Source organism: Neopelma chrysocephalum, unplaced genomic scaffold (assembly GCF_003984885.1).
Source record: "Neopelma chrysocephalum unplaced genomic scaffold, ASM398488v2 Primary Assembly neopelma1_97102, whole genome shotgun sequence".
NCBI lineage: Eukaryota > Metazoa > Chordata > Aves > Passeriformes > Pipridae > Neopelma > Neopelma chrysocephalum.
This window is the reverse complement of record NW_020925744.1, coordinates 1977578-2002364: the sequence shown is the minus strand read 5'-3', so window position 1 is coordinate 2002364 and position 24787 is coordinate 1977578. Positions and strand designations below refer to the sequence as shown.

The following is a 24787-nucleotide window of genomic DNA, read 5'->3' as shown; positions in this document are numbered from 1 at the left end:
CATGCAATATTTTAAATTTTACAAAATCAAGACTTGCTTCATAGGAAAATATTTGCAGGGAAAAAAATAATTAACACATGACAGTGTTAGTGGAGAAAATTTTGGTTTTAAGGATATAATTTTTTTATTATTATTATTTAAACCAAGAGATCTAATGAATATGTATTTTAAGAGCCCAGGAAGTTAATTAAGCACATACATAAACATTTAACTTGGGTGGTGCCATGATAGAAGATACTGTTAATTTATTACCATCTCTGTTAGTATCACTGCTTTCAGGAGAGATTCTCAAAAGTATGAAGGGCCATCATCTCCATCAATTCAGTAACCAGAATTCCATTTTGGGGTTTCTAACTCTCAAAGCAACTGTTTATCAGTGGATGACTTCTTTTTTTGAAAGTTTGAAGATAATCCCTTCAATAATGCGAGTAACAAGAATAAACATGACTTGTGAGAAAAAGCTTCTAGAAAAAGATTAAGTCAATATAATACACGAAAACATATAAAAGGAAATCATACTTAAAGCGTAGGAGTAGTGAAGGAAAAGTTATATCATCTGTAGCATTAGAAAACATACTATCAAAGCGTGTCTGATGTAACTAGTAATATGAAGTGGAGGAAAATTTTAAAGCCTAAGTGATCGAATGGTATTGAATAAGGAAAGGGGTTTGGGAGAGGTATGTGAATAAACTACTGAGACAAAGTGTCACAATATCTAGGACTAACTTAAAAAAAAAAAAGATACTAAAACAATGTGCCAAACAAATTATGTATAAGTTCTTTGCTTTCTGTGTTTTACAAGATGAAGTGCTGATGTTGTACAATAAGAAGAGAATGATGCATTTTCTAATCATACTAATGCAAGCTAAAAATAGGAAATTCTATATATGTCTAACCTTGACGTACAGTACAGTATTTCTAATCTTTCAACTCTTTGATGTCTGGAATTGAGTTTTCCTAATATTCAAGACAGAAACTGGCAAAATTAATTGCTGACCAATTAACAAAACTAACTATAAATAAAGTGGTTGAGTCTCACATTTTAACAATTGTAGAAAGACTTATTAGATCACAAGAACTGGATACAACAGGCATATGCTTTGTTTTCATCTCCACAGCTGGTTTACGATGTGATTACAATTACGTCAAAGTGACGTGAGAGGCTTATCCTTCCTCCCACATTTTCTCCTAGTACATTTCTGTCTTTTTCCTTGTGCCTAAGCCAGCACTGAAGGGGCACAGGATCTGTGCTATGGCTAACTGTGCAATCAGCAATGAACACCAACGAAGGCAGAAAAAAACTCCCAGAGTTACCAGCAGCAGGCATACTCTGTCTGAAAGCAGCTCAGATCACCAAGAGCCAATTGTGAAATTACACCCTAGCTGTATGGTGTTAGGCAAATCCCTTTACTCATAAATTAAATCAGAAAATAAAATATTAAGCTAGACGGGATTAGTGGTAAGTCACTGGTGTACCAGTAAAGGTGGATTAAATATGGTAAGTGTGCTAGCCAGCCTTCTTTCAAGCTAAATATAGGAATTCTTGAGCTTCTTTATGGAAAGATTTAAATGGAAGCAATGGAAACTGCATCCAAGACAACAAAGTGCAAGTCTCAATGGAATAATGTTATGAAGTTATAGAGTCAGAGGGTCATTCCTCAAATGCAGATGCAGAAGCTTTAAGAGGATTTCTTAATTGAGTTATATGTGCATTATAGTAAGAAGAAAGCCTCTGGTAGAGGAAGAGCATCCCACACATGGCTCCGAGAGGGAGCTGAGTGCTTGTACTGCCACAGCACAGCACGAGCTGGAAAGGCAGACTGGATTTCAAAGCAAGGAGATGCTGTTTGGTCCTGCTGTATCCAGGAAGACAGAATCGTTGTGTATAGTCTTCACAAAGATGCCATAAAAAGTGCCATTTCTTAATTGCCAATTTCTCCTCCAATTGAAACACATCAATACTTTAAAAAGGGCCTTATCATTAGACCTTAAAAAGATGCAACTGAGCTTCCAAGATATTTTAAGAATACTAAATATCTGAAATTACTATGTCACAGAAGTGAAAATGCATTTTTAAAAAATATTGTTTTACCTGATAAAAAGAGAAAAAAAATCCAAAGCTTTTAAGGCACAACAGCTAACTAATTCAGACTCCTATGTGCTGACTGTTATTACTAAGGGCAAAGTAAACTCGATAAATAAATAAAACACAGATGGAATCTTGCTACACCAGATAAAATTATCACACTGTGGGTTCATATACCCAAGAATATGCTGGCCAAAGGCTAATATCTTAACATCTATTGTATATACAATAATTTCTGTAGGAATTCACAATATCTTTTATTTAGGTATTTAAAATGCAAATAATTGGCTTTGCCATGCAGAGTGTTAATATTGATTGCTTAAGCCCTCCAGACTTTGACAGTCAGAAGGCTTGCTGACGTGCTAGGTAATTAGCTTTAAAAGCAATACTTACTGTGAAGACTTTCTCAGGCTGACCACGAGCACGCATGTTTGTGTCATGAATTTGCTTGAGTATCATCCAAGCTTCATCATGTTTTCCAACCTAAATGTTAGACCAAAATGTAAGTGCAACACATGTACAAATTAAGATACTCACTGTAGTTTCTGAATAATCTAAATGCCTGTTATGTAGAGGTCATGATGTAAACACAGACATAATTTTGACTGGAATCTAAAAGCCTTTTCGAAAGTCATACCTCCAGCAGGAACCGTGGGCTTTCCGGCATAAAGGTCAGGGCTACCACAGAAGAGACACAGGGCAGTGCACAGACGATCACAAATACTCGCCAGCTGTGGAACTGGTAGGCAGATCCCATGCTGAAACTCCATCCTGTGAAAGAAGAAATTCACAAAATGTAGAGAAATAAGGAATATTATACTTGTTATGCTGCAGCTTCTTGGAGATGCAAAATGATACCTATATTTAAATGAAGCCTGATTTATATATTTTCACAAATATCCATCATCTAACAAATAACGTTGCACTATGAATTTCAGCCTCTTGCATGTGACTAGTCATGCTGGAAAACAGCAGTATTATGCAGGGTAAGAGATTTCCTTACATAGGGATGAATTTCAACTGTCTTAGCAAAATCTATATGAAGGTAGTTGTGTGAATCAAACAGGGGCATCATCACCATGCATAAGAATACACATACAAAGAAATCGTTTTCTATGAGAACTAGAAGAAGGGAGACTTAAAAATCTACACTCAAATTATGGTTTTTATGGAATTGTATAGCTTTCTTTATTATTAACTTTTTCTACAGAATTAATTTCAATACTTTTAGAAGCAGTTTCCTGTGTGAAACTGGAGGGCTGAAGGTTTAGCTTTTTAATAAAATATCTGACTGTTCAGTATATTGTGACTGGACTATTAAAATGCTATAATTGTAAGAAACCTAAGAATTTACCTTAAGAAAGAGAAAAATATTATTTGTATAACTACCTGGCCTTTTATTCTGTCTTCAATACGGCAGAAATATTCAAGTAAAAATTTCAAGGATAACTTATTAAACGATGAGTGTAAGATAAAAATAATGGTAAAGGACAGAAGAGGTTATTGGAAGAAAATGGAATCCTGGCTAACGAAAGAGCTGATGCTGCATTAATCTGATATATTTCTTTACTAACTGATTTTTCTAGACAAAAGACATAGTTAATTAAATCTGTTTGAATGTTGGTAAATAACTGCACAACATGGTACCAAATGGCCTATTAAGTAGTTCTTCAAAGGTAGTATTTATCTGTGAAACGTAAAGTATATTTTGGAATGTAAAGATCCTATGCTGTGGACCATAAACACATTGTTGGGAATAAACATTGCTTCTCACATTAAACTACTTACGTATTACCATATGAAAAATACAGTCAATCCATGATTTATTTCTGTTCTTTACCAACAGTTCCATGAAACATTTTGATCAGCAGACCAGTTTTTTTTTCTAGTCTCCTATAAACTTTCTGCATTTCTGAAATTATATCATCTTGCTCTACAGCCTCATTTAGCACTGCCATCTTTACCTCAGGAAAAAGGGGCAAAATCAATAACAGTGTTGGTAATGATCTTGGTATCCCATATTACTTTTTTTTAAGTAAGGGTTAAAAAGACATACCTTACCCCTCCAAACTTCCCACCAACAAGTCAAGGCTGTCTAAAATGGAATGTTAAATTTTCTTCCAAACTAGAACTTGGAATTAAATTTAAGAATAAACTTTTTTTAAGAAAAGGTGTAAAAGTGTACTAAAACTTACTCTTTATTGATTTTTGAATAATGCCAATTTTTGATCTTACGGAATTTCAAGTTCTAAATAATATTGGCATACTTTACATCTAAATTGTTAAGGGAAGGAAATAAAGAAGGAAAGGTTTACAGTGAGTTAATGAGGCAAGTAGAAACCATTTCTGTGTTTTGGGTATTGTGTACAGATTTTATTCTAACCATTAGAATCATATTCTTTATTACATAATTGAAAATATAGAACAAAATCCCTTGATGAAGAATTTGCAAAATGATTTCCTTTTGATGAAGGTAGTATTTGGTCAGAGCAGCTGTGCAACTGCCAGTGCTTCACGGAAGGCAGCACAGGATGGGGGTTTTCATCTCTCAGAACTTTCAGTATCAGTCAAAGTACTGGTCTTTGTTGTCATTGGAAACTGTTCCAGAAATACACAGAAAGGCCGGTATAGTTAGGCAATCTGCCTTTCACTGCCCTAGTTTATGTTTTATGAGATTGAGCTGTACAAAGGGCAGTTTGCAGTAAATGAAGTCAACCTTGCTCTATACCTGTTATAAAGCAAGAGCAATATTGTGTGCTCTGTAGTCAGTCCTGGAAAACGCTGGAGGCAACTTATTTTTAGGTGTAAACGAATGATACTACATTTAACTAAAAGCAATGAGTGCACTGTTCAATCTGCTGTCATCCTGTCAACCTACAAAACATCTTTTTAGCTCCTCAAAGTATCTGAGGGACATGTCAAGTGAAAGGTTCATTACAGCTTTTACTGCTGTTATTCCATCTTTTTTTAATGTACCATATTAGCTGCTGCAATTTATCTTGTAATTTAATGTATCTGATAAATTAACGACAAAAGAGAATGTCAGGATTATAAGAAGAAATTTCTAGAAAAAAGAGCCAGTAGTAACACAGCTTTCTTGAGGCTGCTCCTCCCATCTATTCCAGCACCAGCACTAGATCAGCAAAACAAACATATATTTCAAATACAGAGCAAGTTTAGATTTATTCTTACATTTAACACATCCTTTTTTTTCCTGGATCGTGAGCTAATCTGGAAAATGGAGCCATTAGAGCAGCTCTGAATTTAGCTCACAAAGTGGCTTTCATTCCTAGTGTATGTAAGTCTTGAAACTAAATGGGAGTGTGTTCTTGGCTGTAACTCAATCTCCTTCTCCCTTCCCTGATTTATGACACAAGAGCAAAGACAGACCCACTCTACAGGATTGTTTTCAATGTACTGCTCAGCCTTGCTCCCTGGCTATGCTGTACTTGAGTAATTAATCTTGAAAACGGAGGTGAGTCCCAGTGTTTTATGAACTGCAAAACACTTGGCCCAAATGCATCTTGGGAATAACGTACTGTAGAGCAGCCCAAAACCTCTAATGGCTGAATCTGAAACTGCTACAAGAACCTTTGCGCTGAATACTACCCTGGTGCTTTCCTGGCAGCTGGAAAAGGCCAGGTGAACCACAGACATGGCAATTACTGATTACAGAAACACAGGAGCACACAGCAGACCAAAATCAAAATGTACAAGATGTTAACATATATATATATATATATATATGTAAAATCACCAATTTATAAGTTGAATTCAATGTCAACAAAATCTTTGCTCTCCAACATGGCATTTCATCTACTCCATTATATTACTTTACTAAAATGATATTATAAAGTTTTTGCTACAAAGGACAGAAATGAACATTTATCTCATAGAGGTAAACCTGTTCACATTAGGATGAATTTTATAAATGTATAATACCTGATAAACAGCAAATATCTTCAAGCGCAAGGAACACCCTCTACAGTAGATAGGTTACTAGAGAGCAGATTTATGGCAATTATTTGCTTCAATTTCTAAAATAAGGGCTGAAAAGAAACATGATAGATCTCCACAAGTTCATATATGTTACACTAACATGCAATGTGGTCAATGAAAAATATGGGTGCCTACAGGCTCTGTATAAATACTGGTCAGCAAGGGGACTGGTTCATAAATACCAGAGGAATAAAACTGTGAACACCTTTTTAAGACACTAAAGTTGGCAAAGAAAGTCCAATCAAATATTGGGATTTTATGACATGATTAGATAAAGACTGAGGATCGTGACAATTTTTGCTAGTCATTCAATAGGAATAAGAGGAACTAGTTTCATGGCAGTTTCAGAAATTTTCAAAAGCCAAATTTTCATAAATTTCTGTCCATTAGTAGATCAAAGGAGGGAGCAGATGCAGGAATATACCTAAAAATTAAGGATGAAGGAGAAAGATAATGAAGGAATTTATAGGAATTCATAAACTCGATAGATTCTTCTGAAAAACCTTTAATATGACTTTATAGCTTTTCTTATTTCTGTTTTACCACAAAACCTTTAGTCAGAAGTCAGCTTTCTGGCCTCCATTTTTAATGTTTTTGTTTGAAACATTTCCAGTACCTAAAAAGCTTAATTGCTCTAAATTGTCACTTGGTGGCACTGTTACTGCACTTAATACATATAACGTTTAAAAATGTTTGCAGGAAGACTTTTACTATCAAATGTTGTTGTTTTGAGTATTCCCCAAATCTAATCTAAATCAAAATTATAAGGAGGACTGGAAATATTTTGAAGCTTGCAGCATTTTAATATTTTGTTATCGCATTTATATTTTGTCTGTCCTGGCATTACCAAGTGTTACTGTGAGAGTCATCTAGGATTTGAGCCCATATATGTTTTAGTGCTACTTATCAGAATAATGGTAAAACATCACTGAGACTTAAAAAAAAATAAAAATAAAAAATTCAAGTAAGTTATGTAACCGAGGAAGTTCTGTTAGACATTTTTAAAAAACTGGATGAAAAACATGGTTTTAAACAATTGCCGAAATAATGTGTTTTCAGAATTATTCTCTGTTGTATTAATGGGAAATTCCAGTAACACAAAGTAGAACACTTGTCTTTCCTGTGATTAAATTATTAATATCATATGGGAAAAGAAGTGTTATTTTTAGCCTATACAGATAGATAGATAGTCTACAAACCCACTGTCTCAGCAGGTCAGCTGCTGTTAATTTCTGCAAAAGGAATTTGGAAATGAAATAGCTGAAGTATGACAGGTGATGATGGAGGTAACTTAAAAAAGGTGCATGGCTCTGTAGCTGATGCTATTAGTCCCTGGGAGCCTTGAGGATCACAAGTTCAATGAAAGAAGAAAGTAATAATGTCCAACAGATGCACTTAGACTCAGACTTGGTCTGCTGACACTTAAAACTGTAATTAAAAGGAACGAGGCATTTTCCAAAGACACATTTCGTTTGCCATAGAGGAGTGTCTGTAACCACAGACACTGAGCACTTCTCTGTGCTGGCATTGGTATTTACCCCAGCAATAGTCCACAGGACATCTGCCAACAGGACAGATCTTGTGTAGAAAATAGTTTGCTAATACCATAAAACACAATTCCTGCACAGCACTGTAGTCCATCTGTAGTACCTCTGAACAGTGACATCAACAATCCACTTTTTAAATGTTTCTAATACCTGCTGTAGTACTGCCTAGTTTTACTTCTCATTAAGGAGGGAATTTGTGTATACCCATACTTCAGACAATTACATGTTATGATACATGCCCAAAATTTGAGGTTTAGTCAGCCTTTCACTTAACCTTACATCTAGTCTGCAGAATACAGAGATGCTAGGTTTGTTTCCTTACCATGGAAATGCTAGGGTGTGAGGTGTGATAGGAAAAAAAAGGAATAAAAACCAGTTTCAAGTCAGAATATTTAGAAATGCTGGGCTGGAGGTGGGTGTAGGGACAAGGCAAGGGAAGCTTGTAAGTCATTGTCTGAGTGGTTTGCAATGGTCTATTTGAAATCTGACTTTCGTTTGGCCGTGAAGTATAGCTGTATCAAGGTGCTGTGACTCACAGTAGCCAATATAGTCAAGAAATTAAACTTTAAAATGGCAGATGAACAGATGTAATCATGTAAGAGAATTAAAGGAGTGATTCATAATAAGAGAACTGCAGGTACACGATAGTCTGGCCATGGTGTCTATCTGATCTTCACAGATGCTAGAGGTGGCAAAGGATGTCTAATTAGTGGTCTATTTATAATAATGAAATCAGAATCTCACTTGCCTTCCTGGTTGATAAACATTAAAACATGTAAGGTCTTAAGCAGGCTGTTGCCAGTACTGATCCTAATGGAAATGGCATGTCAATATTTCACTTGAACAAAGGAAGCTGTTCTTTCTCTTCAGTTTTCTTTACTGGCAAGGATACTGGGCCAACTAAACAGATATGAATATGACAAAATCTCTCATTATCTGTTCACATTTTATGAAGTCTAATAGGGCAGAAGAGAAGCTATACAGAACCAGAGACAAGACTTCCAAACTAAATTGACCATTATACATTTTCTATGTATTTAACCTACGTTCTCCCCCTCAGTGGACTATTCCAGCTATTCCCAAGTTATAGCAAACAGTGGCAAAAGAGTAAAAAGCTTTCACAAGAGGCAGCTTATGACATTTTCAGGATTGGTTTTGGCTCTTTCGCCGTTACTATACAACTGAGAAAGGTATGATAACAGGAGGATTCAGGTACAGTTCACAGAGCTAGACAAATTCCCTTTTTACTCATGTAAAGCATCACTGAAACAAACAAATTTTAATGGTTACCTCTATATATACAAAGCATGCTAAAAGGAACAAAAAGGAGGTGTTGGCTAAGTAAGCTTTGCTGTTTGAACAGCAGCTGTAATAATCAGCTGACAACAAAACAGTTGACAGGAGACGAAGATTCCTCTGGCTCTTAAGTTATTATCTTACACAGAGGTATACATGTTTTTTTATTCACTTTAAATTGTGTCGAAGACACCACTCTCCCTAGCATCATCTAATTACATGGTAAGTTATTGGTGATCTGTAGTGTTTTATTGTGGTTTTCTGTGTATTTATGTGCTGCATTTTTATCTATAAAGCAGTAACAGTAATACATACACAGGTTAAGTATTAATTCAGTGCTAGAAGACCTCAGTAACACTGAAGAGGTGTGAAAATAAGAGAAAAATCAGAGCCAAAAGATAGAGAGTTTGGGAGAAGACTGTACTGTTAAAGTCCATAAAGGAAGACATGGAAGTGAAATGCAGAACCATCACCCCTAAGGGGAGTAGGAAGAGACAGACATGAAATTTCTACAAAACCTTCTACATGGTCTATTTTTACACCTGTACCTCCTTTCTAAGACCATTAGGGTTGTTCTCCAATACCCTTTTGACCCTGAGATGTACTTGGCTGATGAGTGATTATCATACAGAGCTTTGTGAGTCTTTCCTAGATTGATTTCCTCACTTGAACAATTCATTGCACCCACTGGTATGACTCTTCATGAAAATAAGGCTAAGAGTAATATGTTTCACTTATAGGAAAGGAACAAAGGACATTACTGACAAGGAGTGGAGACAGCTCTGCAGGCCTCTATTTCTGTTTGTTTAAATTTGGCCACTGAGAATTTTCCATTTTTCAAATTTTGCGTTTTGGGACTGCTGAACACAATTGCAATGCAACTATCCTTTAGGACTGAAAATCTGTCAAATCTCAAAGCACTTCAACACATCATGCAACATCTTTGCTTTGATCACCTTTAAGAGTTTTGCCTCTGTCCTGAGTAATTTTGCCAGACTTCAGACACCTATTACCAGGAATCAAGCCTGAATAACTTCAACATGGCTTCATTCTGAATGCGAATATCATCATACTCCTTGAGAAGTGGGTATATCCTCACTCATTACAGTCCCTGGATAATGAGCATAGATTTTAAAAGCTTGCCAGGGGAAATCTGCAATTTTCTGCTTAGATGTTAAATATGTGTTTCTAAAATATTCTGCTTCATGAATCCTCAAAATATCTTTCTTCCTCTCTACCTCACAGTTTATAAAATAAAAATCAGGACAAAAACTCTCCTAAAACTTATGTTAATTGCATGTTCCTGAAATTTAAAATCAGAAACACCATGTTGTAGTTTAAATTAAGTAAGTAAATATGCATATTACAGGCTAGAAGGTTCTGCACTTCCCTTATGTGCACTCATGACCCTTATTCAGAGAAAACTGCCCAAGACGACTAGAAATTTATGGAGATGGACACAAGCCAACTTTTGTCCAAGGTTCAAATGCCAAACATGAAAACAGCTGTGATATGTAATCAAAAGCTCAAATGTTTAATTTTCCTTTAAATGTCTGCTTTTGCCACATTCTGCACCTAAATTGGATTTGGAAAATTTTCTCCTTTTTGTCAAAGATCTGATATAAAGCTACATCATATGGCACCATTCTCAGTCCTATGGAAACCAACACTTGCTGTTAAGTGCTCTGATGCAAGACTCTTTTATACACACAGTTGGAAACTTCCCAATGCCTTTGTAATAATACCATTGAGTCAGAAAAAAAATCGAAAGTAGTGCTGGGATGCAATAGGTCAGTGGTTTATGATCTTCCTGAATGAAATGACAATTAGACATTTTTCAAATGGATCTGTAGAGTGGTTAACTGAGACCTCTGGATGAGAGATTTATTTATTTTAATTTTTTTATGGTTATATGATCTAAAAGCATTGTATGAAATCCCTGCTATCAAAAACCACAGCAGTAGCTGAATTTTCTTAGCTTCACAACCAGATAACGAGTGAGCTTAAAAATTGAAATGTGTTTTTCCAGTACGAACAAAATCTATTCAGTAACTACACTGAGTTTACAGTGGAGGCTTAAAAACTACAAAAAGGATGTTCTAAGTACTCAGATATAAAAAAAAACCAAAAAACACCAGAAACAAACAAAAACAAACAAAAAACAAACACCAAAACCCCAAACAAACAAAACCAAAACCAACAAACAAAAACCCACAACCAACCATCCAAACAACAACAAAAAACCCCAACCAAAACCATGCACAAATCACCCAACCAAGAGTAGGCCACCAAGGGTTAATATTTATTTGATATTACTGAAAATCTCATTACAAGGGCCGAGGCACACAACTGATCTGACTGTTTGGCTGACTGAGCCAGTGGCCCCAGAGATTTATGTACTCATGCATTTTTGCAAAGTCCTGGCTTGGGTCTGACTGTGCAGCTGTTCAGTGAAGGCACTTCATAATCTGCAAAACAAAGAGGTAAAATCTGCTGGTCACAACTCTGACAACATCAAAACTTAGAGGCTTGTCAGTCTAGGAAGAAAAGGTCATGTCAAGCTTTCCAGAAATGATGGTTCAAAGAGATGCAATTAATTTCAGAAGAAATGGAGGAGACCACATGTTAAAAGATGCTGCTGTCAGAGCTTCAAAACATCATGGCCAGTGTCAGCACTGAGATTGTGCAATCAAATGTCACTAAACTGTGTTTCAAACCTCGTTTCTATGACCTTACTTTTGATTTGTTGTTAACGTTTCTACTTGTAGTCTCCTGCATGTACTTAGTGTTTTCCACTACTTTATTTAAGAATTGGAAAATTACTTGTGCATGAATTTCGGGGCATCTGTTTGGACAGCGCTGAAGAGTACAATAACAGTACTTAGAATACTTAGTATTTAGAAACAATAACACCAAGAGCAGACAAACTCCACTTTTATAAGTAGATAATGTAAAATTGTCAAATGCGCTGTGCAGCAGACATTATGAACAGAGTCTGAAAGGAAACACTTGTCTGCAAGAAAATCACTTCATATTGTTGTCCTACCCATATGAAAAATACAGATACAATGATATCTATATTTGTGTGGTGCCCTATATGTGTGTGGTGCCCTCCACAGCCTAACCATACCTCTGAGCTCACAAATTGTGCTATATTTGACATGACGAGTTGTTGTAGACACCATAATAGCAGTCGTTAGATGTGGAAACTAATTGAAAATGCGTTCTTGTCCTGGTCCAGGACTCCCCGTGATTTATGTGCATCCTCACTAAGGGTATTTAAAGGATGGGTTCATGGAGAAGAAGAAAAGAGAAGCAATTAATCAAGAAAGACAATCAGAAACAGGCACTGCTGCTTATGAAAAGAAAATGGGGCCTCCTTATCTAGCTTAACTTAGGAACAAAACATTAATTGAAATGCTGAAACAATTTTTGAAGAATACAGAGAGGACATGTCTTTTACCAGTGATACACATTTTACCTTTTGTGTGCTGCTGCAGTGTAACAACAGAACATCTCTGCAATTCAAGAAACCCTGCCAAAATCTAATTTTATTGTATTTTATTTGTTTGAAAAATGTTTCAAGAAAAATCTTTTTTTTAATGAGCATTTCAGTGTTGTTTCCTTTTTTCCTATTTAATTTGCCTCTTTTTATCTCTTTTTTAAAAATTTTTAACGAAAAGGAGTAATATCCTATCACTGCAAGAGAGACAGAAGATAGACTGAACAGGCACTATGTGTGATGTAACAATTAGACCAAATATTCATTTTAAGAATTATCTTCTAATATAACAGCAGTCAATTAAGCAAACCTGGTTAGCTGAATATGTGGAGCTTTTCTGTACATACTGTGACCATGGTTCAGAAGCCTTGAATTCAAACTTTGGTCAAACACTTCTAACAAAATATTAGTTGCACTCACAAACCAAGTACTAATGATCCTCACTAATAGTCTGTCATAGATATCCAAAGGCTGGCAGAGGGGAGGTGGATTTTGCCTATGGACAGATAGTCACAGAAACAAGATAATATTGACTCAAACAGCAAGGAAGGAACAAAGAGTAATAGAAAGCAGCACCTCCTCACCTAGACCATCATCAAAGCTGAGGATACCAGGAAGGGAAAGCCCAGCCCAGAGTCCTCACTAATGAAATCTTGATGTTTCTCATTGCTGATTTCATACTGCTTTCTGCTGCCATCTTTGTACCGTGTAAAAACACAGCTGTCTTGAAAATACTAAGCACAGAACACTGTAAGGGTTTTTTCATATATTTGTACAGGTTCCTCCCCTATTACAACAATCAGAAAGAATAATGTTGTCAGATACTGTATTCAGATACTCTGGTAGGCAGGGATATTTGAATTCCACCAAGGTGGAATTACTGTCACTGACGTAGGTATGATTTTTGAAAGTAACATAAAATATTTTCTTTGAGGAAAAGTATGAAAAAAATTCCTGGGAAAAAAAGATCTAACGCCATTCTGCAATTGATTTTGTTAATTTTATTTTAAAGGCAACTGCACTGCAAATTAGTTATTTTTCAGAGTAGTCAAGAATTTTCTATACCCATCTGGGTACAATTCTGAACTAGACCTTGAGATACCCAACTTATGTTCCAGTTGTATATCCAATCCATAGACAGAAGCTGACTTTTTTTTATTGTCATAAGAATGGTTGACTACTATGCGGATTTCTGTGGAAAATTATGTTTATGGCATTGAACAATGGCGTTTATAGAAACAGTCTATTCACCTGACTGTCAGTTCCTCCGCCAGCATCCTTTAAAGCCATTAACCTACTTCAATCAAAAAGCACAGGAAAAAATAGTCTCAAAGATAATTCACATTCTCCAAAGTGTTGTAAAACATACTGCCCAGGAGGAGGAGAGAGAACCCATCAGAAGATGGACGAAGAGGCAGGAGATGTCAGTGGTCCTTCAGGGATGCTGCAGCCAACCTGGGGGATGGGACCGCAATGTAGCCACACCATCCATCAGTTTTGGCACTGGTCTGACTAAGCCAAAACATGTGGCTTTCTCCCTGACACCAGAGCAGGGCTGTAATGCAGCCATGAGTATGGTGAGAGTGTGTGAATCTGAATGTTTCTTACAGCACAGTTCTGAAAAGAAAGGGCAACTGTAGAGACTATAGCAGAAAGGGATCTTGAAAAAGCAAGGACATACTTGAAGTATTGTCATGGTGCCTTGTAAGAAATATGGGGGAAGAGAGAAAGGAGTTTGCCAGGATCACAGGGTCATTGACAGGAACCCTTGGACACTGAGCCTCATAACTTCTTTGCTCACAAAGTAATTTACTAGATTTTTACTGAACCTCTCAATAAAAAATTTTTTTTCTTTTGCCCTCAATCTAAAGTGCTCAGGAAAAGGTTATATTTGAAGCTCACTAATGAGCATCTTTAGTGCTCATTAAGTAGATGTGCTAAAAGCTACTTAAGCTTCTAACGCTTGCAAATATAAACATTGAAGTGACCATATCAAACCCTGCATTAGGGCACAGAAAATAGCAAACTGATAAAGTGATTTGTTTTACTTTCCTGGGTAGATTTGCATCTAAATTATGCTGTGTTCTGTCAGTCTTGTTTCTAAAGAAGAAGATTTTTTTAAAGTACACATTCAGTGTAATCTAATTTCATAGGATCATTTCAAATGAAGAACAATTCATGAATAGAAGTTGATAACTCAAGTTAACATTAAAACCGCCTTGTACGCACTTCAATTAATTTGGATTTAAAAAGTATAGATATAGCTTCATCTGCAGAATACCAGACTAACGGCAGTGCATTAAGTATTTGCAGAGTGGAAGCACAGCACATTAGGGATCATTTTGTCTCTTAGAAGAATGCAAAACAGATCAACGGATGTTGCATTATGTAGTAGATGCCTTTATGTCTGATCTATTCCATTTATTCAGCCTACCACAGTCTCATAGCAAATGCAGATTCAACCTTAACAAAGCTCCAACTTCTTTAAATCTCAAATGGTATTTTTCAGTGGTTAAGGTTGATTCCGAAGACAGAAAATGTATCAGAAAGGCAATTGTATAAGAAAGAAAATATGAAGATCTGCTCTTGGTTTTAAAATTTGTATCACGTTTCCTCCAAGTCTAAAAAAAAGGACATAATATTGATTTCAAATTCTACAGATTTATGCATTCATGGGCTTTTCACAACTGAGAAAAGAAACGTGGAGCTCTTCCTCAGGCCATCTTCTTTGACATTTCTCTTTATTTTGGACAACTGATAAAATTCAGATTATCTTCTGCAAAGAACAGAAACTACCATATAACAGAAAATGAAGCCCTGGGATCAGTTTTTTCCCAAACGGCTTTTACTTTGGCTTGAATTTGTTCTGAACTACCATGAAAAGGCATATTTTTAGAGAAATGTTTGAGGAAAGTAAGAAAAACAATGTCTTGGGGGTTTGTTTGTCTGTGTGTTTTGGGTTTTGGTTTGTTTTTTTGTTTTTTTTTAATTGAGAGTCCAGAATTTTAAAAATGAGAGAAGAGTCAACTTATAAATTCCTGTTTCTATGAGTGGAGGGTTCTTTGGCCGACAAGCCTTCTGTCTTCCTATTGGAGACACCAGCTAGAATAGTTTGATAAAGACAGGCGTTTTCCTACGTGTGCTGGGAATCTCTAATGCTGGCTGGGGATTATTTTTGTTTGTTTGTTTGTTTTGTTTATTTTTTAATTCTAATTTATTAATTTCTCTCCTTCTTTTGTCTTTTTTTTTTCTTCATTTCCTCTTTTCTGGCCTACCCCAACACACTCTGAAGCAACAGTATCTCTTTAATAGAGCAGGGGTGAGGGCACTTTGAGGGAGCATCCAGTGTATCGACTTGTTCCAAACTGGAATCAACAATGGCCCCTGCAATATTATTGAAATATGTTCTTAAAGAATTTCAATGCCTGAGAGTTCATGACTTCCACAGCAGTTTTATTCAGACGCTTAACTAATGCACCATCATAAAGTTTTTCTCATTATCGGTACTACCTCCCCTTGACAGAAATTTCAGCTCATTACAGTTTGTCTTATCACCAATAAGTTTATTCCTTTTCCTTTTGCAGCTAATCACACTTGTCTCATTTGCTTTCTGCAAGATTAAAGAAGACATCACTGATGCACCTCTTGCATGCCTAAATCATTGATGACATCCTATTTCAGCACACTCCAACTTCGAACAAAGAAACCAAATATAACTGGTTTTCCTGTTTCTAACTCGCATTAATCAGGTGTTGACATCCAAGGAACAACAGTAAATCACCTCTGCAGATATGACTACTGAGTATAGTTTCTTTCACTGGTTGTTTTTGTCACAGTAACTGCAGGGATGCAGCAATATGAAACCAGGTAAGTGTGATTTTTTAAATTATAAATCCCGTAGGTGCATCCCAGTCTTTTGATTGGATGGATACATGGCATCAGAGAGAGTCAGATTCCCCTCTGGGGACTACAGTTAAGGAAAGGTAGAAGGAAGAATTTGGTCATCCTTTCCCTAAGACTAAACCATGGTTTATAAGACATTTATAAGATGTTGGGCACCTCACTGCTGAGGAAATGCTAGGAGCAGCTGATGAAATAGCCATGAATGAAATCATTGTTCCTGTGATGCTCAGACCCACCTCTAACACACAACTGAAAATTTAGAAGCTCTACAATAAATACCTGAAATACCGTGACTACTGTAAAAGTGACAGCCAGTTATTTACAACATTACCATCAACTTTGACACTTTGAAGCTTATAAACTTGAGCAAACTGTGTTCAGAGATGCTTTCCAAATATCAATCTGTGCAACTTCAGCAAAGAAGTAAAGAATGTTTTTTGGGGTTTGTTTTACAGACAAGTAATAATGAGGTTAAGACCCTAATTTTTCAGAGTAGTCAAGAATTTTCTATACTCATCTGGGTACAACTTTGAACTAGACCATGGGATACCCAAGTTTATGGGTTACCGTTGAGAAAAATGTAGCCTATACAGGCTGCTAACAAAGCATCTGGCTTCTAGCCCTTCATCTTAGTAATAATTCCTCAACCTTCTAATTTCTACAAAAATAAAGGCTGACAAGTGTAAAAAGCTACACTTCTTCCTCATATTATCTGAAACATATACCGTTAGCATTTATCTACTGGGGAACAATTTTTTCAGGGCATTCATCCTGGAATAATCATCACCACAATAGTTCAACCTTTTGACTCCACTTTGCTTATAATGGGAGGAGACCAGAAGGCTAGACTGAAATCTCTGTAAATTCACAATTAGAGCTCCCACCACTCAAAAGGATCCAGTTCTGTTCATTAGAAGTGCTGGAAGATGGGTGACTCTTAAGATATTCTGCTTTTATTACTCATCAAGTACTAGTACTCACTATGCCCTACACCTATAAATGCATCGATAATACATAGCACTGGTATAGGATGTTTTGCCTCGATACTGCTGCTGCCATGTGCCACTGAGAAACCATCTAACACAACAAAATCCAAGATAGAATAAGGGAGTTAAAAGGTTTACTGACTTCATTGCTACTCAACAGTTTTAGGCCATCATGTTCTCAGTTAAATCTGCATCAGGCTGTGGGATTAATTCGTCCCTTAACATTGCCTGGTGCTGTACATGCTGTGAGTTGCACGGTGAGCCAGTAGCTCCCATCTCCTCATTTGCATAGTTGCTCCATGCAGCTCTGCTTACCTCCTTGCTTATTTTACTACAGTAAAGTACATGACAGTTTCATACAGAAGGGGGTTTTACCGTAGTTTTGAGGATATATTTTTCTTTTTTGTCTCCAGCTGGATGACACAAGAACAGAGCAAACACGACATGTAAAACACTACAAAAGCTATTCTCAAGCAACCTACCCAAAAAGTTAATAAAAAAAATTGTTTTCATTGCCAGTGAAGTTATTTTCTTCAGGTGAACTGATCTGCTTCACCTCAACAATCTTCTGCTACAAACTGAGAAATGTTTTTCAGGTAACTCTGCAAGCCACTTCCTAGTAGAAAGTAAAACAGATTGGTCCACTCTCATCACATTTACACTTAGATAGAAACAGAAGCCATTTATGGACTCCTGTGCCTATGGAAGGATCTATCTACTTATGGAAAGTAGAATTAAGAACAGGTCTCCAGTGGTAGGTCTGGTGAATTTAATGTGATTCTAAACTATTGAGGACAGACTGTGGATTGATGTGCCCTTAACAACTTCCAGTGATGGAAATTCTGTAAATGTATTTGGCAGTTTATGTTAGTACTGTATTACATCTGTACATAAACTTAATTTCTCTCTTACCTAAACTAAACTCCAGTTTCTGTCCTTTAAACTCATCTAATGATATTGATTGGAGAAAAGTAATAGGCAAAGATATTCAGAGAAAAGTAGAAATAAGATATTTTGCAGACCAGGAAAAGAATGGGAGAAGTGGAGAAAGTGGGAGACATAATTATATATTTTAAAAATAGAAGTTATCGTTAATATTTTAAATACAGCGTTTTGCAAATCAACTGTTACTGCATCTTTTGGACATCTCTATGTCTGCACTGTTAAGTTCTATGTTACTGTAAAGAAGTTATTCTCTCAAAAAGAAAAAAATACATTCAGAAAAAAGCAGCTTTCTTTAGTTTAGTAAAATTCTGGTGACTGAAGTAGAAATATAATTTGTAACTAGTCTTCTTTCAGTCACAGAATAAAACATCAGTTGTATGCTGATGTAATGGAAAAATCTGCTGGAAAAGATAACATATTAATACATTCCTACTTACACCTAGAGAGACACATTGCAGCCAGGGAAGAAATCTTCACTTCTGAAATGGAATGCTTTTCCCTTAGGTTTCTTATTCCACTTCTTTCTACTCCAAATTTGTTTCCTGAATGGTGTTAAATACCTCTCTTATGAACACAAGTAAGTGGTCCTCAATTCAGTTGAAAAAAAGACTCAAGTGATGAAAAATGAATACTCTAGATGAAGATCTGTTATGCAATGTGATTATACTGGTCTGAAAAAATATTTACACTTACATCTGCTTTTTGCATTGAGTGTGTTAGAAAGAAGTATTTTTCCTATTTCCTTGATCCTGTATTATTAAATTTGCAGTCTTTTAGGGAATAATCCAGCCTAATTTAACTGGAATTCAGTACATATATATGGAATTAATGTCTCTGTTTCTGATCCTACTTTGGAGACTTGTTCAGTACAGTAATTTAACACGGCTATCTCCTCTGGTACATACCAGAAGTGGCGTGTTAGAGTGTGGAAAAAGCTTCAGAATTCACATACAGTTTGTGCTGTAACAGCCTGGGCACCTGCACCATCCTGTTCTCTGCCTTGCAATTTAATTTCTTTTTGGACAAGTACTCCTCTTATTGTTGAGGAAAAAGATTTAAGAATAAAAGAAGTTAATAACACACTGAAATCCTTATCCAGCTTCCCATGATGTTTAGTTTGGAGATATGGTACAATAAAAATTGAGACTGATTTTTACAAAAATACATGGGTATGGCACACAACTTTTGTTTGTTTGTTTATTTTTAACTGATAAAACAACTTTCATAGTTCTTTTTTATTTCTATTCTCAGACTAACACATAAATTTGGTATAAAAAATTCAAGATATCACTGTCTAGATTTTAAATGGAAATTTCTGAGTCTTAGGATTTTTCATTATTTAAAAAATGAACATTTTAAAGACTATTGTAAGACCAAGTAGATGCATTTGACAGTCTTTGAACTAATGTACCTTGAAACATAATGCTAAATTTAAAGTTGCATTTGCAAAAGTATTTATAAAATTATTATTATTATTCCTATCTAGCCTGATATAAGTACGCATAAAACAATTTCTTTGTAGCAGCCTAACCTGGGCTTTATTAATTAGCTGCAATTAGAAGCATTTCTCTGCAGACATTTCTTCTAATAGCTTCTCTGTGGCCTGAGCTCTGGTTTAGGAGACCCTGAACAAGTCTATATCCATTTTCAATTTTTAAACAGCCAACAGATACATAAATCCAAAAGTCCTACTACGGTGATGCTTGTCCTCCAAATAATATTAGCCTTTCAATATGTGGTCACTGCAGCAGTATATCATGCTAATTCCTCACTTACCAACGTGCTGATGCCAAGACAACTGTTAGCTACACTTTATTTTGTGTTTCAGAGCCTCTTCTCTCCTCATGTTTCACACACTCCTGCTCTGCTTTAACAACAGAGGTAAACTATTACATACAGAGAACCTAATATTTGTTTTCCCACTGAAAGATAGAGCTGAATGTTCAACTGGTAAACTTGTATACATAGCTTCCATGACTGCCTTGGCTAGATAATGTATATTTTTGAATCTAGGACTTTTTGAAGTGGTTTATATAAGAAGCAGTAGAACGAAAGGTATACATTTGGAAAAGAGGGAAGAAAAGAATATTTGAAATTATTCTACTGTGTTGACCTGATGTCTTTCTATTAATTTAAGAAAAATTCCACTATGCTCAATGATAGTTTACCTCCTTTCAACGGATGCAACTTCGTTCACTGTTGTTGAGTAACTTTCAAGTCCATCTGAGAAAAATCAACATGGTTTACTCCTCAAATGAGAAGCAGAGAGCTCAGAAATCCCTACGCACTATATAAAAGAGGTTTAGAAGCAGGTGTTTTGTTTATAATTATGTTTTGCTTCCTGGTCAGTGAAGATGTAAATGATGGACTGGAAGTGATTTGGAGAAAAATTTTTATCTTTGATTAATTCTGGCAAAATAAATCTATAGAAACCATGAAGAAATTGTAAAAGACAAAATACCATAAGAGCCTCCTAAATGCATGTTGTACAAAGGGTGCAGAGATCTGCATGGGTATTCCTCTGTCCTGGAGTATTTCCAGGAGGATATAGGAATGTGTGACCACACTCTCCAAATGCTGGAGTAGGGTTTGCTCTGGGAGCACTTGGCAATGGCCAAGCTCGGCACAGTAGCATGACAACAATGCATTTTGCATGAACTGGAATGGTTTCACATTTACACTAGGAACTAAGACAGTAGTTTTAAACTTCACAACATAAAAAAAAAAATCTGGTTTATAAGTAAAGACAATTTTAAGACTTCATCAGAACCCATAAACAATTTTGCCATCAAAATGATGTATGAATTTCTTTTACTGTGAGAAGGGATTGTTTCTGTTGTCTATAGCTTGCTTTTTTTGCCCTCCTCTTGACCATTACAACTTTCCTTAATAAACTGCAAAAGTGACTTATATGGCTAGCTTTTCTCTTATGTTATTTAACAAATATTTTTGCATGAGGAAAAAACAACACCAACAAAAAAAATCTGTGCAGCGTTGCTTTTTGTTGTTGATATTCTTCCACTGCTAAAGAAAGAAGGAAATTTTTCTCTCTAGTGCCACTGCTTTGGTAGAAGGAATTGTATTATTATTCATTGAGATATACTGCCATGTGATGTTTTAAAAGTACCTCAGTAAAGGATATTGAGTTATTTATAAAATCTACAATTTTATATTTAAACATGTAAATCAGTCTGTCATAATTTTTGCATTTTCAACTGAAAGATAAAGAAGATAAAAATCCATAGGAAAGCAAAAGCATACTTGGCAACCAGAGCAATTTACTAATTGGAAAAAAAGAATCCACATGGTGCCTTATCAGCAAAAATTCCTCTTTGATTCCAACAATTCAAAGTCAAAAGGCAAGGTTGAAGATATAGATTCAGGTTGAGTGTACTGGACTCTAAAATTAATTTTAATGCAACAGTCTAAGTATTTGATTAGTCCACATTATTGTAATTTATTTCTGGACATTACCACTTGCTAAATGTTTAAATCACTTCGGGCAAACCTTATGAAGTTGTCCTCTGTTTCACAATCTAACTGTGATAAACCTCACTTCTTGGCTAAAGAAAGTTGCTTTGGATGCCAGCTAACTCACTGTGCTGCTTTACTTCACTTGAGGACTGCCAGGGAGAAGTGCTTGAGAAGCTGATTTTTAAGAACCCCTGAGCAGTCTCAGGAACACTGGAGACCTGTGAGCACTTAACTCTTCTGAAAGGCAAGCCCAAGAGACTCAGAATTGAATCTGTACCTCCATACTATGTTTAACCATGTCAGGGCAATTAAAGGGCTCTTTCACAAAGTAGCTTATATTGTGTGTGTGTATAACTTCAGCCATTGCCCTTATGCATCCTTACTGCTTTTAAGTGCACTCTGTTCCATATATCTTTTTTTACACCACTAAAAAGATGTACTAAGAAACATTCTGCACAGTTTTCTTTTCAGACTAATTTCAGATTTCAGCACTGCAAACACTAAGAAAGTTCTCACTCTTCTTCTCAAGAATGTATAATTGACAATTTATCTCTGTATCAAAATGAGCACCAATTTGACATCCAGCAATTTAAAATTTATTTTCTCTGATGCGAGTCTCCACATGATCTATTTTCCCCAGATTTAGTAGTAAAACCAATTATATTTTCATGTGTTCAGGTTTTCAGTAATTTAAAGAATCCGACTAAACATGGATATTGGCTAATTTTTGGGTCTTTTAATAAATTACTTCTTATTTAGGGTACAACCTATTCTCACTATATTCACCAAAAGTGGGGTCAGTAATTTGAGAACAGACATGAATACCCCCCTTTAAGATATACTTCAAGAGCTTTACTTTCATACTAGAAGAGCTACAAATCACAAGGTGCCGTTTTCTTACCATAATGAGGAATTATTGCCCAAGCCATTGCAGAAGCGTAAATACCACCAATCATCCAAAACATACAGAGCCAGCTCAGGTGTTCACCTCGTTTCTCCCGAGCAAGTACTTCCGAAAAATAGGAGAAGACTGTTGGCAGTGCTCCACCGATCCTAAAAGTAGATACAGATCATGGATTAAGCAAGAGAGTAACAGCTAGATGAAGTTTGAACAAGCCCATAGCTGCAGTCCTCTAAAAGCCAAATAAAACCAGCTTCTCTGGCACAAGTGTTTTTTCTAAAATTGCACCATGTGTTGGGGAACATTAGAGGAAACTTTCATCAGTTTGGACACAAATTTTGTCAAATATTTCCTTTAAAATTCTACGTACTATTTGTTGCATTCAGTGTTTCGAGGGAATTGTCAGTGTGTCAGTCACTGGAACAGAAACCATCACAAAGTCCTGAATGTCACCATTACAAAATCACGGCAGCCTACTGACAGGTGCCAAAATACACTGCTATTAATGGTAAAATAATAATAATTTTCCCAAAGAGTAATTGGTATTTCTCTAAGTCTTGCCTCCCATGATTTAGGTAATCAGGAAGTAATTAAATGTCAATATTTTTTCATACATATTTAAAAGCATTTTCTATTCAGTTGCGCTTTATGTCTGGCTAAGCCCATGCTGGCTTTTTACTTAATTTTTTACAAAAAGCCTATGCATTCATATAATATTCCTTTTTTCACATGGTAAAAAAAGCACTCTCTGAAGGTCAGGTGGACAAAAAAAAAGACACCTTTAACTAGGCCAGGTTGCTCAGAGCTCCATTCAACCTCGTCTTGAACAATTCAAGGAATGGGGCATCAACAACTTCCCTGGGAAATCTGTCCCAGCCCCTCACCACCCTCACAGGAAAGAACTTCTTCCTAATATCCAACCTAAACCTACTCTCTGTTCATTTAAAAACATGCCCTTGTAAAAAGTCTCTCTCCATTTTTCTTGTAGTCTCCCTTCAGGTAGTGAAAGTCCAACTAGGTCATCCTGAAGCCTTATCGTCTTATGATATTCTGCTGGTATTTAGTCTATTTATTTAGTCTTCCAATGAATGTTTCTCATAGTTGAGCCTGCTAGCTCTTACAGGCTCTGCCGATAATGCAGGTTTACACTTCCAGGAATTCTTGCTACATATGCAGCTAACAAGGGCTGTATCCTGTTTCTTCTCATGGTTGAAAATACTGAAAGCCTTCCCTTGCAAACTGCCCTGTCACAGGCAACAAGAGACATTGTTCTTAGAGCTTCTCCTGGATATTCCAAGTGAGGAATGGTGGAAGGGACATGGCCAAGGGTGGAATCATAGATCATTTTTCTGTGACGGGGAAGACCTGCTGTCTCAGTGCTACTATGGATTCAGGGCTCTTCAGTTCCTAAAATATAAATGGATTACAGCTATGATGTCTTACCCTCCAGGCCTCAGACACAGCTTTGAATTGCACTCCCACAATAATGCCCAAATAGAGTATCCGTGCACTTAATTAGAGTTCCTTCTCTAATGTTGAAAATTCACTAGCAGAACAAGAAACAGTCTTCCTCTTTCCTGCCAAAGCTGGAAAATGCTGAAGAGTAGTTACAGGTGCCCTATTTCAAGAAGATCTAATTTAATAGGTTGCATATGGAATCCATTGGGTGGATGCTTTGAGTGAAAAGAACCTACCCTGTCTCAATGACATAAAATGTACAGAGAACCTGACCAAAAGCAGCAAAAAAGGCATCTCTTAGCTTTCAGCATGAACCAATGGTACCACGAAGGATGGAAGGTTGATGCTGCTTTAGCAGTTAAGACTGTTCCAGGGGGCTTGACATATACGCTACATCCTAAGGGTTCTCCAAGGTTTCAGAAGCATTGTCTGGACTGACCAAATTAATGGGATGACATTTCTACCAAGTAGACCTTTTGGACATGTGAGAGAAATTTTGGAGCCAACAAACTAAAATGTTATTTTGGATATGCAAATAACCAAGAAAAACATCAGCTTTGAAAACTCACATTTTTTCTGTTTTAACTGATGTGATCAAATTGGCATTTCCAGTGAGTACATCAAGAGGCTAAGAAAAGCTTAAAGTTCAGATACTACATTCATATTGACTAAACAGTGAAAATAATCTGT

General features: G+C 36.1%; 1 protein-coding gene across 1 annotated transcript in view; it reads right to left on the bottom strand.

Annotated features, from left to right (window-relative positions):
- SV2C (synaptic vesicle glycoprotein 2C) overlaps nucleotides 1-24787 on the bottom strand; it is a 115756-nt gene that overhangs the window by 33840 nt on the left and 57129 nt on the right. The window contains exons 4-6 of the mRNA XM_027671506.1: nucleotides 22640-22791; nucleotides 2724-2857; nucleotides 2480-2569 (exon numbers count right to left, since the gene is read on the bottom strand). Of these exons, the coding sequence (XP_027527307.1) occupies nucleotides 2480-2569; nucleotides 2724-2857; nucleotides 22640-22791 (376 nt within the window). The remainder of the gene's footprint in view (nucleotides 1-2479; nucleotides 2570-2723; nucleotides 2858-22639; nucleotides 22792-24787) is intronic.